The sequence below is a fragment of the Myotis brandtii genome, unplaced genomic scaffold (genome assembly GCF_000412655.1).
Source record: "Myotis brandtii unplaced genomic scaffold, ASM41265v1 scaffold237, whole genome shotgun sequence".
Taxonomy (NCBI): domain Eukaryota; kingdom Metazoa; phylum Chordata; class Mammalia; order Chiroptera; family Vespertilionidae; genus Myotis; species Myotis brandtii.
Genome location: NW_005358943.1, coordinates 3,494,542 through 3,508,400, shown reverse-complemented (window position 1 = coordinate 3,508,400; position 13,859 = coordinate 3,494,542). Strand labels below are relative to the sequence as shown.

The 13,859-nt window shown below is 35.1% G+C and overlaps 1 protein-coding gene across 6 annotated transcripts in view; it reads right to left on the bottom strand.

Annotated features, from left to right (window-relative positions):
• Positions 1-13,859, bottom strand: part of EPS8 (epidermal growth factor receptor pathway substrate 8) — a 172,304-nt gene that overhangs the window by 47,713 nt on the left and 110,732 nt on the right. For all 6 annotated transcript variants that reach the window (XM_014540175.1, XM_014540173.1, XM_014540174.1 and 3 more), the window contains 6 exons: positions 12,656-12,723; positions 10,649-10,810; positions 8,310-8,459; positions 5,268-5,350; positions 4,332-4,468; positions 340-413 (listed from right to left, as the gene is read on the bottom strand). In XM_014540175.1, the coding sequence (XP_014395661.1) occupies positions 340-413; positions 4,332-4,468; positions 5,268-5,350; positions 8,310-8,459; positions 10,649-10,810; positions 12,656-12,723 (674 nt within the window). The remainder of the gene's footprint in view (positions 1-339; positions 414-4,331; positions 4,469-5,267; positions 5,351-8,309; positions 8,460-10,648; positions 10,811-12,655; positions 12,724-13,859) is intronic.

Genomic DNA, 13,859 nt, shown 5'->3' with positions numbered 1-13,859 from the left:
TATAAAATATTTTCAATAAAGGACAGTAAGACATATTAAAAATACTTCAATTATGAATTACAAACTATGAAAAAACAAACACACCTCAAATCTGATCATTCCATTTAAATTCCCTTGTAAGCTAGTTAATATGTTAATTCTTCTGTCACTAATTAATGATTTGCATAAAGTCTTCTAGTTAAATATTGCCCAAAGGGAAAAAAAAGTTAAGAAAAAAATAATTCAAAGGGCATAACTACCAATAGAAAGAGAAAATATAGTTTCCACAAAACATCTTTATTGAATCAACTTCCTCTTTTAAAATAAAGGCAGTGGTCTAAAGATGAATGCTGTCCTTACCACGTCTCGGTCAATTCGGGCCGCCGTCATCTCGGGTGTTTCTTCATGCCCATGATACTGCCTGAGCTTCTCAACTAGAGAAAGGAGAATCATAACTCTTTCAGCCTGTTGCTTAAGTAATACCAATATAGGCAATTAAACATTGGCTAGAAAATTGGCTAGATACAAAATCAAAACTCTGCTCATCATCTATGACAGGCATCCTTGCCACCACTAACAGAAGCACTTGGGCAGAGCTGAAGTACTTGCTTTCTACCTTTATGTTGATTTACCTTGTAATTTCCCCGCTAGTTTCCCTCTTCCCTGTGTCAGCTGCCTATGAAACCAACCCTAACTCAGCATCCTGTAATTCCCACCCAAGAAATATAAACCCACAGTTATACACCTACATCGTAAATAGTGGGCAATTAATTCTAATGCCACAGAGCTTGTAATTTTCATATATTCCAACATTGTGATTTCAATAAGCTTTGGGGGTTCTGAGAGTAAAGTGTTTCTTAAAATTATTATTTTCACTAAACTTAAAACCCACAATGATGGGCTCATTAATTTTAAGCTATGTGCTTTAAAAGTATAAATACCTATAGAAAATTTCAAATTAAAGAGTAAATTTCTTAAGAGCATTCAAGATGTTCAATTAGCTCATTTGGCTAAAGTATGATGTTAATCATAAGATTATTATCATGAACTCATTCCTGATATGAGTAGGTTAAAACTACCACTGACACAGATACTTGTACAAATATTTCACAGTATTTGAAATGAAAAAAAAAGTATGGATGAAACAGGAAAAATATATCATCACCAATGGAAATACAACTCTTGATAAATCATTGTGACTCATGATGTTTGATATAGAGAACTACAAAAAAATATTGAAAATTTGATATTGCTATGTCTCTTTTAGGCCTAACTTTTACTATAAATGGAATACTCATCAAAAGAAAGAAAGAAAGAAAGAAAGAAAGAAAGAAAGAAAGAAAGAAAGAAAGAAAGGATGGGAGGGAGGGAAATCACTTAGTCTTATGAAACATAATTAGTGGCTATTAAGTAGTTTAAGATAGTGAGAACTTATATATATCAAATCTTGCCAGTGAACTGCTATTTACCTGTGGGTAGCTACTATCTTCCTATGGTTTATACTACAGAAAGCAGCACATTGTACTTGAAATAAAGCTATGAGGACTCCAGATAGGTGAGATGGGAGGCTGAGGTGAGGGGGAGATGTGGTATTTCTCAGACTTTTTAAGGGTCTGTGCAACCCCACTGCCACTATCTCTATTCTACAGAGATTACTTCTGGCAGTCAGGGGTAGAGCTACCTCAAGGATTCAAAGGAATTTTTCAAACTGAGTCAACCAGAGCCTTCAGTGGGAACAGAAAGATACTCCTTTTGGGGGTCTTTCCAACTAAAAACTGGCTGGCATTGCTCAGTGGTTAACGTCGAACTATGAACCAGGAGGTCGAGGTTCAATTCCTGGTCAGGGCACATGACTGGGTTACGGCTCGATCCCCAGTAGGGGGCGTACAGGAGGCAGCCAATCAATGATTCTCTCTCATCATTGATGCTTCTATCTCTCCCTCTCCTTTCCTCTCTGAAATCAATAAAAATATTTAAAAAACAAAAAACTGGCCTGGATCCAAACAGAAACTCACGTAAGTATTGTGTTCTGCTTAACCTAGTAGTAAATTAGTTCTGTAAATCTGATCTTATATATATGAGGTTGCATACAGTAATTTAGACAAAATCTAATGAGCCTAGGAACTCCTGCGGCTCAATTTTCTTTTTGTTGTAAATTAGGTTTTACAGATGTTTTTGCAGGTTTATTCTTCCATGAAAACAATAGCAACAACCAAAATACCATAAATACATAAAAAGTAGAAAACACTATAAACTCCTAACTAGTTTTTTTATATATATATTGATTTCAGAGAGGAAGGGAGAGGGAGAGAAAGAGAAACATCAATGATGAGAAAGAATCATTGATCAGCTGCCTCCTGTATGCCCCACTCTGGGGATCGAGCCTGCAGCAGGGGCGTGTGCCCTGACCGGGAATCGAACCGTGACCTGCTGGTTCATAGGTTGACGCTCTAGGTCGACGCTCATCTGCAGAGCCATGCCGGCTGGGCATCCTAACTAATTTTTTATGCACAAAATTTTACAGACAAAAATGAATTAATAGAAATTTATGTAATTCCTAAAAACAGAAACTGTTATAAAGTTAAAATAAGCAATAATTCTGTTACTTTATTTTTGAAAAAAATGGATGCTTCGAAGATTTTTCTTTCATCTATTTGGTAGATGGGCTTATGTTGAAACCTCTGAAAATGACTTTAAGGATAAGAGAAATCTAAATAAAGTGGAAAGCATTTCAGAAAACAAAATGATCTCAACTTGGTAAAAAAGAGAACCACCACAAATTCTGCTTACTATACGGAACGAGATACTGTTATTGACATTATTTGCTATCAGACTCACAGCAACCCATGAGTTATTATTCCCACTAGAGGCCCGGTGCATGAATTCCTGCACAGTTGGGGTCCCTCGGCCTGGCAGGTGATGGGGGCCTATCGGGGCCAGCCAGCTGGGGGGTGTAGGGGAAGGACTGCAGGAGGTTGGCTGTGGGAGTGCACTGACCACCAGGGGGCAGCTCCCGCATTGAGCGTCTGCCCCCTGATGGTCAGTGTGCATCAAAGCAACCAGTCGACCGATCATTTGGTCGCTTAGGCTTTTAGATGATAGATAAATAGATAGATAGATAGATAGATAGATAGATAGATAGATAGATAGATGATAGATAGATAGATAGATAGATAGATAGATTATATTATCCATAAGTGAGGTTGAAGCACAAGCAGATAAATTGTCCAGGTTCACACAGGTAGATCCCAGTCTTGCTCCCACATTTGACTCACCAGATTCAAGGTACAGTATAATGTCACTCATTTTGGCAATCAAGTTCTACTGTTTGGATAAACTCTACAAATAATACTTCATTCAATAGAAGATAAGTGATTTAAGAAGTTGCATTGAACTAGGAGGCAAAAGAGTGAGGCTCTAGTCCTCACTAAATTCAAACTCACTAGATCACAATTTATTCACCCTTAAAATAAAGAGATTGGACCAAGCACGTTTTAAGGCATTTTCTAGTCATAACAATTTCAGATTTGGTAAACATTCTCACATATAAAAAGTTACACTAAGTTCTATGCTTATGATTATTTGTCTTTACAAAAAGACTGTCAAGTTGAAATGGTCCTTTTGACATACAAAGGGTCCATTTGACAAGGTTAGGCAGATGGCAGGTGCCTTTTACCTCTTTTCCACTGTCCTACCCCTGTCCTGACATCCTTTCCATGTAACCACAACTAAGTTGGTCAAAAGAAAACAGTGGTAAGATAATAATAATGGAAAGAATTTGAAGTATAACCTTAAATTTAAAAAAAAAACCTCACAGCCAGTGTTGCTCAGTGGTTGGGTGTCCACCCATGAACCAAGGAGGTCAGGAGGTCAGGGTTTGATTCCTGGTAAGGCACATGCCTGGGTTTCAGGCTCAATCCCCAGTAGGGGGCTTGCAGGAAGCAGCTGATCAATGATTCTCATCATTGATGTTCCTATCTCTCCCTCTCTCTTCCTCTCTCTAAAATCAATAAAAACATATTAAAAAATAAAATAAAAAACCTCAGAGTCTCTTGTTTGGTATATATTCTGTTACCATCCTTTTAATTGTTAGTAGAGTCAAACCTTCCACCTTTGATTGCATTAAAAAAATACTCTAATCCTAACACCTTATTTATTAAATGATTGGTCTGAATTCCTCATATACAATAATCTTAATAGTGTTCAAGCTTAACATTCCTTTATCTAAGATTTAAATTTTTAAAACCAATCTCAAGCTTCAGCTCATAAATTAACATCAGATTTTGAAAGCAAGAATTACATCACAACCCCATGTAAATGTTCATTGAGTATCAATTCCTAGAAATACTCACAGTCCCCTTGGTCAGCTGCCCACGCAGACCAGGCTGCCACCCGACTTCTAACATCCACCTGGGTAACAGTCCCAGGGGGCACAGGGGCAGGAGCTCTGGGTGGAGGCGGTATACCAGGGTCTGCCTTGGAAATCATCCTAAAAATGATGAAAACAAATTGAATCTTTACCATCTCTATTTTTATGACATCAGTTCTCTCAGTGGATGGTCTTAGTTCTCTAACCTCAAGAAGACTACGTCAAGCAGCAGAACAGTAAGGATTTCCTAACTCTTCCTTATTACATATATTTGTAAATGTATGAAAAATAAAAAAAATTAAATTCAGCTGAAAACTAGGTTCAACTTTTTAAAATTCAGCTGAAAACTAGGTTTAACCTTTTTCTGGTCTCCTGTGATTTGGAAAGGCTGTGGACTAACTGTAGTCCTCATGTCCATTTGGACTCCCTTGAGCCACCTTCCCCGAAACGCCACTCATCTTTCGTGGCTCTAGGACAGCACAGGTGGCAGAAGCCACATCAGAGACAGACCGGGAACATAGACAGAAACTGCTCACACTCCGACAAACCTGGGAGGCAAAGGGGTTGAGATTACAGGTTGTAATCTGTAAACTATACTGTCATTGAAAGTAATTCTTATAAATCTTTCGAGCAGCGGTTCTCAACCTGTGGGTCACGACCCCTTTGGGGGTCGAACGACCCTTTCACAGGGGTCGCCTAAGACCGTCGGAAAACACATATATAATTACATATTGTTTTTGTGATTAATCACTATGCTTTAATTATGTTCAATTTGTAACAATGAAACTGGGGGTCACCAGAACATGAGGAACTGTATTAAAGGGTCATGGCATTAGGAAGGTTGAGAACCAATGCTATAGAGGAAAAAAGACTTAAAAACAAATCAATTCTACCCCTTAATTCCTGTTCCTGTTTTTACCTCAGGGCATCAGGCCGCCTCTTCTGCTTCCCTCCTTTGCTGTCGCTGATTGCACTTTCAATATCTTCAGTAATTAGGTTTGCCTGCGATGAAAGACAAGTTACCTCAGAGGTTATAGATGTTCTTGTCTCGATATGCAGGTTAAAACAGAAAAGGAGGTTATGTTCCCTGTCTGAATCAATGAGTACCTTGATGCAAAATAGAACTGGGTGTGTTTTTTTAAATCTGCTTTCAAAGCACACTCTTCCTTTTGATGGTGAACTTTACAATGACAAGATTTAAAAACTGAAGGAATTTTTAAATAGTGTTTAAATTTTTTAAATATTGATTCCTTTAGTTTAAACACAGCTATCCTTGCATAAAGGCAAATAGAAAAGGAATTTGCAAATAGAAAAAAAATTAACATAAGTATAATCATATGCTAAAAATGTAACTAGGTAGCCCTAGCTGCTTTGGCTCAGTGGACAGAGAAGCAGCCTTCAGACTGAAGGGTCCTTGGTTCGATTCCGGTCAACAGCATATATCTCGGTTGCAGGCTCTATCCTCAGTCCTGGTCTGGACCCCATGCAGGAGGCATCCAATCGATGTATCTCACATCAATGTTTCTCTTTTCTCTCTCTCTCCCCCTCTCTTCTACTCTTTCTAAAAATCAATGGAAAAATATCCTTGGGTAAGGACTAACAAAAAACAACAAAAAGGAAAGTATAACTAAGTAAATATCTTCCCAAGAAGAAATGAAGATGTTAGAAGCACACGTATGTATGGTGGAGTTCCTTCCCTTCTCATCCTCAGTATCCACCAGGCACCCATCTGCCCACAGACAGAGTGATCTGTCCCAACAGAACTGTTCCCAGTGCAGGACAAAGCCACTATAATCACAGATGACCCCAATCACAGATGTCCCAACAGAACTGCTCCCAGTGCAGGACAAAGCCACTATAATCACAGATGACCCCAATCACAGATGACCCCACTATAATCACAGATGTACCCTTTTCGATAACCACTTTATTTTATCATTTCAGGTAAAAATTAACATCCTCCAAACAATTAACTTCTCCAACAAGAACATTTGATTCTCTTTTCTTGGGAATTGATGGGAGATTAGCAGCAAAGAAGTTTATTTTGTTTGATTGTGAAGTTTATATATAACCCATGATTATTACTGTGTATTAGACTCTTGCTGGCATGTATCCATCTCCTATTTTTGTTCCTGCTTGTTCTCTATAATTATGTATGTTTTTCTCAAATATGTATACATAAAATATTCTTTTGCCATAAGCACAGGTAATCATAAAATTAGAGAGCTGAGGACACTTAAAGATTATCTAATCTGTTCTCCTTGCTTTATAATTTAGGAAACTAAGAAATAAATACTTCTTTGATGGTGTGGTCAAGGTCACATTGCTAGTCAAATGAGAGTGCTAAAGCAGCCCAGTCCAGTGTTCTTTCCATAAAAACATCCTACTCTCAGGAAGACACTACAAACACCATGCCAAAGGCTTTCTGTTATGTGGGAGATTAAAACTGTAGATGCCTAGAAACCCTGAACTTCCCATATGGGGTGATTTCTAAGAATAATTTTACTACAAATGTGGGCAGGAACATTGTAAAAGTCCCATAACAAAGAAAGTTTAAAGTTCAAAAGTGACATTGCAAGGTGATCCGTATAAAAGAAACCACATCATATTTCATTGTATTAATATTTTTAAGGGTGCCAGGGGGAAAAAGTCTCATATGTGGAATATGGCACCAGTGAGTAAATGCATTTAGCTACAGAGTGGTACTTGAGCTTTTAATTAGGACACACAGTGTTCAGTACATAGTTTCAAACCCATCAGTATCATATCCCTATCAAATAAAGCAAGCCCTTTATTCTCAAAAGTGAAATCCAGAAACTTTAGTCAGCACAATAACTCGGTTTCCAGAGGGGCTTCTGGAACAATGAGGCAAACACCAGATGTAACATGTCTTTTAGGTTAGTCCTCTGTTTTTAAAATGTTTAGATTTTCAGAGCTAAATAGTCACTTTAATACTTACTGATTTAAATCCACCCTTGCAGAATTTTTAATAATATACTTTATGACTTTCCAAAGGCACTATACAAAAATCGGATAAAACATTTCATATAGAAATTGCCTAAATGCCACAGTTCTTTTAAGGTAAGATTTTTAGAAAGTCATCCATGACATCAATTGAAATAAGAGTAAAATTATAAAATACACTATTTATAGTCAATCTTAACTTACCAATGTCATTCTATTTTAATGTCAAAGAAATACAGAAAAGATCAAGTGACACTTTATGCTAATCTCTCGGCATTTCTTTATAAGATCTAAATTACCTTATATTTTATAATATACAGTGATACATCACTACTTTGGAAAAGTACCAATAAACTCAACCCAAAATGATTTCCCTTTTAGAGAAATCAACTCATGAAATAAAGATATTTAAGGCTCAGGGTAGCTTCTAATGTCCAATAGATCATCACAAATTATAATCGTTTGAAAACTACAGTGCACTCTGAAATACAAATCTTCAGGATATAGTTTTTTATTACTGAATACTATGCTCAATTATTTTCGCATTACCACTAGGGATTACAAATCTTGAGCAATTATTCCAATCACACAATTAAATGAGAAACTTTAAATCAATATCCTGGAAAACATCTTGTTGTAATAATCCATGCTTTGTGATTGGTGTTTAATAAAACAATACTATGTGATTATTTATTGCCCATGAAGCATGATTTCTGTAGAATCAATGTTTAATTATAAGTCCAAGTCATTCAATGAAGGATTTAATATATTATTTACACTTTTTTAATAAATAGAATGCATCTGATTTTTTTAAATACCATTCTATCTCCTATTTATTTACCTGGAAACCTTAAAGAAGACACTAAGTTATTTGTTTACCTTAGAAAATTATAAGAAACTAAACATCTAGTACCCACAAGCCATTTGATTGAAGTAAATAATTCAAAAGCTGCCAGAACATCTGCGTAAAGGGAAAGAAAGTTCAAGGTTCTTTTACCTTAATCTCATCACACTGGAAAAGATGAAGATCCGGCTTGTTCTGAGTTGGCTCTTTGCACACCAGAGCAAGAATTGAGTCATAGTTACAGGAGTGCATCACAGCTTGGCAGTGCTGGATTGTGTTTAAAGGAAAATTCTCCAATTCATTCTATAAAGCAAAATAGAATTTGCCTTACTTTTTATTGTATATATAAAATCTATTGTATATATAAAATCTAGGCATTTAAAGATATTTTGAAGTGCACAAATCATATTGACACTGAATATTAGTAAACACTTGTAGATACGGAGGATGAGTAGGTACAGGCTGGGCTGGATAATGGGTGGGAGAAAAAGCAACAAAAATGGAGATATTTAGTAGAGAAATGCAGTTATTCTCTTAATAAACAAAATACTGAATTTAGCATTCCTGATCTCCCCAGATTATAAGGTAGAGATGGTACCTTTAACAGCAAAAAAAAAGTAAAATGAGGGCTCTTTCCAAAATAATTCACCATCTCACATGGTATTCTTTTCCCTCTGGCTATGTAATGTCAGAATATTTTGTAACTTGAACACTGTATAGTCAGACGTACAAATATGCATACATACATACATACATACATATATATACACACATATATATATACATGTAAATGTTAGGCTAAGAATAATATATCATTTGTACATTTTCAGTGAATATCTCAAATGCAAAAATTCACTATATAGATAAAACCCAGCCAAAAATGTAAAACAGGATCAGAAGGATCTCTACAAGAAATACATTCTGCAAAATGATTAAGGTTTTTGGTGTATAAGAGTGAATACTCTGTAACCTTTAAAGACTCATCCAAATAAAATACCAACACATTAAATAATTTCAGTATTTCTTAAAATAAATGAACTTTCTGCTCACAATTAGAATCCTATACTTAATGTAGTGGTTCTCAACCTGTGGGTCGAGATCCCTTTGGGGGTCGAACGACCCTTTCACAGGGGTCGCCTAAGATCATCGGAAAACACATATATAATTACATATTGTTTTTGTGATTAATCACTATGCTTTAATTATGTTCAATTTGTAACAATGAAAATACATCCTGCATATCAGATATTTACATTACGATTCATAACAGTAGCAAAATTACAGTTATGAAGTAGCAACGAAAATAATTTTATGGTTGGGGGTCACCACAACATGAGGAACTGTATTAAAGGGTCGCAGCATTAGGAGGGTTGAGAACCACTGAGTTAATGAGATATTTAAGGTGATTATCCTGACACTAATGGCTTTACACAAATTGTGAGTGGTATCAGGATGTAATTGATGGTAGAAATCGTGTTGGTTTTTTTTACAATAAAATACAATATCCCTGATAACTAGAATATAAAAAACAACCTTATTTTATGGATGCCCATAGATATACATCACACCATAAATTTATGCTAAATCCTAATCCCTGAGATCCAGCAAATGTGAAACAAGAAATGCAGGTTCCTTTACAATAGAATGTAATGTCTAAGCCAGGGGTGGGCAAACTTTTTGACTCGAGGGCCACAATGGGTTCTTAAACTGGACCGGAGATGAAAGGGCAAATTTTACCCCCACTCCTATCAGAATATTCTAATGTGATCACAATAGTTATTTTCCTTATCTTAGGAGCTCGAATGTCATTAGGTGACAGGGCTCAGAAAAGTCCTCTTTTAAGAGCTCCAGCTTCTTACCTGCCCGTGCTTGTGTGAAAAAGGTGCCTCCTGTGGATCTGATGAAAAGTTAATACACACGCAACCTTTTCATCCCAATTCACTCATTTACCGGCATGTAGCTCAGCCTAACATGTAATTAATCTATGCCATAAAGTGTTATGCCCCACTGGGGCCTTATTTTAGACTGTGTATTTTTTCTATTTTTTCCTCCCTTCTTCCATCTTATCATTTGTGATTAAAAAAAAAAAAGAATGTGCCTCTAACTCTAGTTTAAAAACTGATTTTGCATAAATAATGTACATATGGTATTTTTTTTAATCATTAACAAGCATATTTTATTTGATCAAACTCCATAAAGTGTTATGCCCCACTGGGGCCTTATTTTAGATTGTGTATTTTTTCCTCCCTTCTTCCATCTTATCATTTGTGGTTAAAAAAAAAAAAGAACATGCCTCTAACTCTAGTTTAAAAACTGATTTTGCATAAATAATGTACATATGGTATTTTTTTAAAATCATTAACAAGCCTATTTTATTTGGTCAAACTTTCACAAACGTTCACAAAAATTTGCAAACAATCTGACCTAATTGTAAGCATACATATTTGTAGAATTTTCTTAAAAATAAAACAGTATAAACATTACAAACTTGCCTTTGATTCTAAATCAATCAAGCTCACAGCTCTGTCATCCACTTGAAGAATCATATCTTGAGTCCACACTTTGCCCTTGGCATCAAGCAATTTCAGCTTCCTTATTCCATCATCAATAGTTATCATAGCATCTTTCCGATCCAGAACGAAGGTAGTCAAGTGCTTATGACAGGCAAAAAGAAAAAGTATGTGTAACACATACACAGTCTCTTAGTACACAGTTTCCAAAAGAGAGCAAAGTTAACCTTAATTGAAGTCAACTACCAAAGAGGTGAATTCATCAATAGTTATCATAGCATCTTTCCGATCCAGAACAAAGGTAGTCAAGTGCTTATGATAGGCAAAAAGAAAAAGTATGTGTAACACACACACAGTCTCTTAGTACACATTTTCCAAAAGAGAACAAAGTTAACCTAATTGAAGTCAACTACCAAAGAGGTGAAGGACAAACCAATTACTCAAGAACTTCACGGTTACTTTACTGAGATAATAAAGTCAAGCATGTTTGGAAGAAGAGAAGAAATGATGCCTTGAATCATAAAACAGCTAAATCTGTTTAATATTGAGCTATATGAAACTATACAAACATGTCATAGAAACAAATTCTAAACAGCTTAAATAACATTATCTTAAAATCACCCTGCCCATTTTATTCCATGTTGTTATCTGAATGCTGGACAGCGGGCAAGCTGCATGGCAGCTAGAAAACTATACACGCATAACTGAGCAGCAACAGCAATGCTAGTCTGTAACCACGGACAAACTTTCATTCTACTAAAACCACTTAATTAAACAAGGTTGAAATAGGCAGAAAATTAAAAATAAGAGCAATTTAAACATCACTTTCCCCCTCATACACTGTCAGTGGGATTATAAATTGGTGTGGCCACCATGTAAAACAGTAGGAAGGTTCCTCAAAATTAAGAATGGAATTACATATGATCTAGATCTTCTACTTCTGGGTATTTACCTGAAGCTATGAAATCACTAATTCAAAAAGATATATATATATATACCCCTGTTTACTACAGCCAAAATTTACAATAGCCAAAATATGGAAATAACCAGTGACCATAGACAGATGAATGGATAAAGGAGATGTGAGATATACTTATACATATAGATATACATATACATAACACACACACACACACACACACACACACACAGGATCCAATACTACTTCACCATAAAAGAAGTTGAAAGACTGCCACTGTGACATTATGGATGGACCTTGAGGGTATTGTGCTCATTGAAATAAATCAGCCAGAAAAGGACAAAATAGTACGACTTCATTCACATGTAGAATATAAAACAAGAAAGGAACTAACAAAACAAAACAAGAACAAACTCATAGATACGGACAACAGATTGGTGGTTACCAGAGGCCAGGGAGTGGGAGGAGGGTGAAATGTATGGTGCCAAAGGGAAGCTAGACTTTTGGTGGTGAGTCTGATGTAGTGTACACAGATGTCAGATTATAATGTTGTACACCTGAAACTTATATCATTAACCAATGTTACCTCAACTTAAAAAAATAAAAATTACTTTCCTATTTAAATATTTTCTATTATAAGCAAAGGACACCTAGATTCTAATTAAGAGCAAATATCTTCCAAGATAACAGAGGAAAAAATAAAAACTAAAAACACTGTTTAAGTAGATCTAGTAATGACTAGATAAAAATAAAATAAAAATAAAACTATCAAAGGCTTAATTCTAAGAAAATTCTCTAATATAAAATAGAAGTCTTTGTCCTGTCTTTAACAGAAATTGGGCTGACAATGATAAATGAGTAGCAATTTTAATTTATTCTATATGAAAATAGACACCAGACTAACAAAATACTTTTACACTTAACATCTATTTTCCAAAAATCTAAAAAATAAAAAAATTAACATGATATAGAATACATCACAGGAATGAAATAAAACACAATTTTTATTGGTAGTAAAATGAACCCTTAAAGGTTCATTCTAAATTTTAGCAAACGTGAAAGCATCTTACTTCAACACGGTATTGGGATATATCTGATACACTGCTGATACTGTCACGTGCATAATTCTTCCTTTGTTCTGAAAGAGAAGTTTAAAAGATGTTATTTACCCAGTAAGGCCGAAGTTCATATGTCAGTGTCATGTAGCCATCTCTAAAACCAGTCTATCACACATATAAATACAGTAGTTGACAAGTCACCATTGGGTCTTATCTCTGAAAACACTCATAGTTCACAATAATTGAAAAAACTACCAGAAAGTTTAAATGAAATGCATGAACAATTTGACCCTACATAAATTTTCACGATCCCAAAGGTTAACAAGATTATTAAGATTGTAAAAACACAAGGTATTTTATCTAAAGGTTTTATTGATCTGGGACCTACTATTTGGGAAAAGGATGAAAAATGGTTTGTAAATTTCATCTGTTAGTACACTGAGAACAAAAGAGAACTATAAATACTGTCATAGATACTGTATTATATGAGTTAGACTATTAAAATAATATGCACTGCAAGAAACATCTCCTTTCACAATATCCAAACTATGGAGAATGTTAGAGGAGATTCAAAACATAACCAATCATACTGATTGCCATAAACTTTAACAATTTTCACACATCTACAGACACAAAGTGATACTCAGACTTGTAGATATAAGCTGTTAGAGAAAATAAGAAGTCAGGTAGAAAGTTACTGCACCAACTATTTTAAAAATAAACCTTTAATTTTCTTTTGTAAAATGCTGCAAAACCAAAATAAAATATAAAATATGTGGAGGCAATATTTTGCATTTGTTACTTTCTAATCAAGGACATTCCTTATTTGTAAATTCAAAGTTGCCTATTTCTTCTAAAGCAGAATGCTATGATTTAAAAAACAACAACAAAAACAACTCTAAATGGGAAGCAGATTTGTGATTCTAGTGACTAAGTAAGGGATTAAACTCGGGCAAGACACTTAACTCTGGGCCTCAGCACCCTTATTTTAAAATAAAAGGGTTAAACAAGATCAAACCACAAGACTCCTCCAGTATTAAACTTAACACACACACACATACACATACACACACACACACACACTCCTTAGCTTTCCTAATAACCAAATTTTGGGGAATATAAAAATGTTTATTTCAGTTATTATAGAAATCTTTAGCTCTTCCTATAATAGGAGTTGAAAGTTCTGCTAAACATAAAAGTTAATCAAGTACAAAAA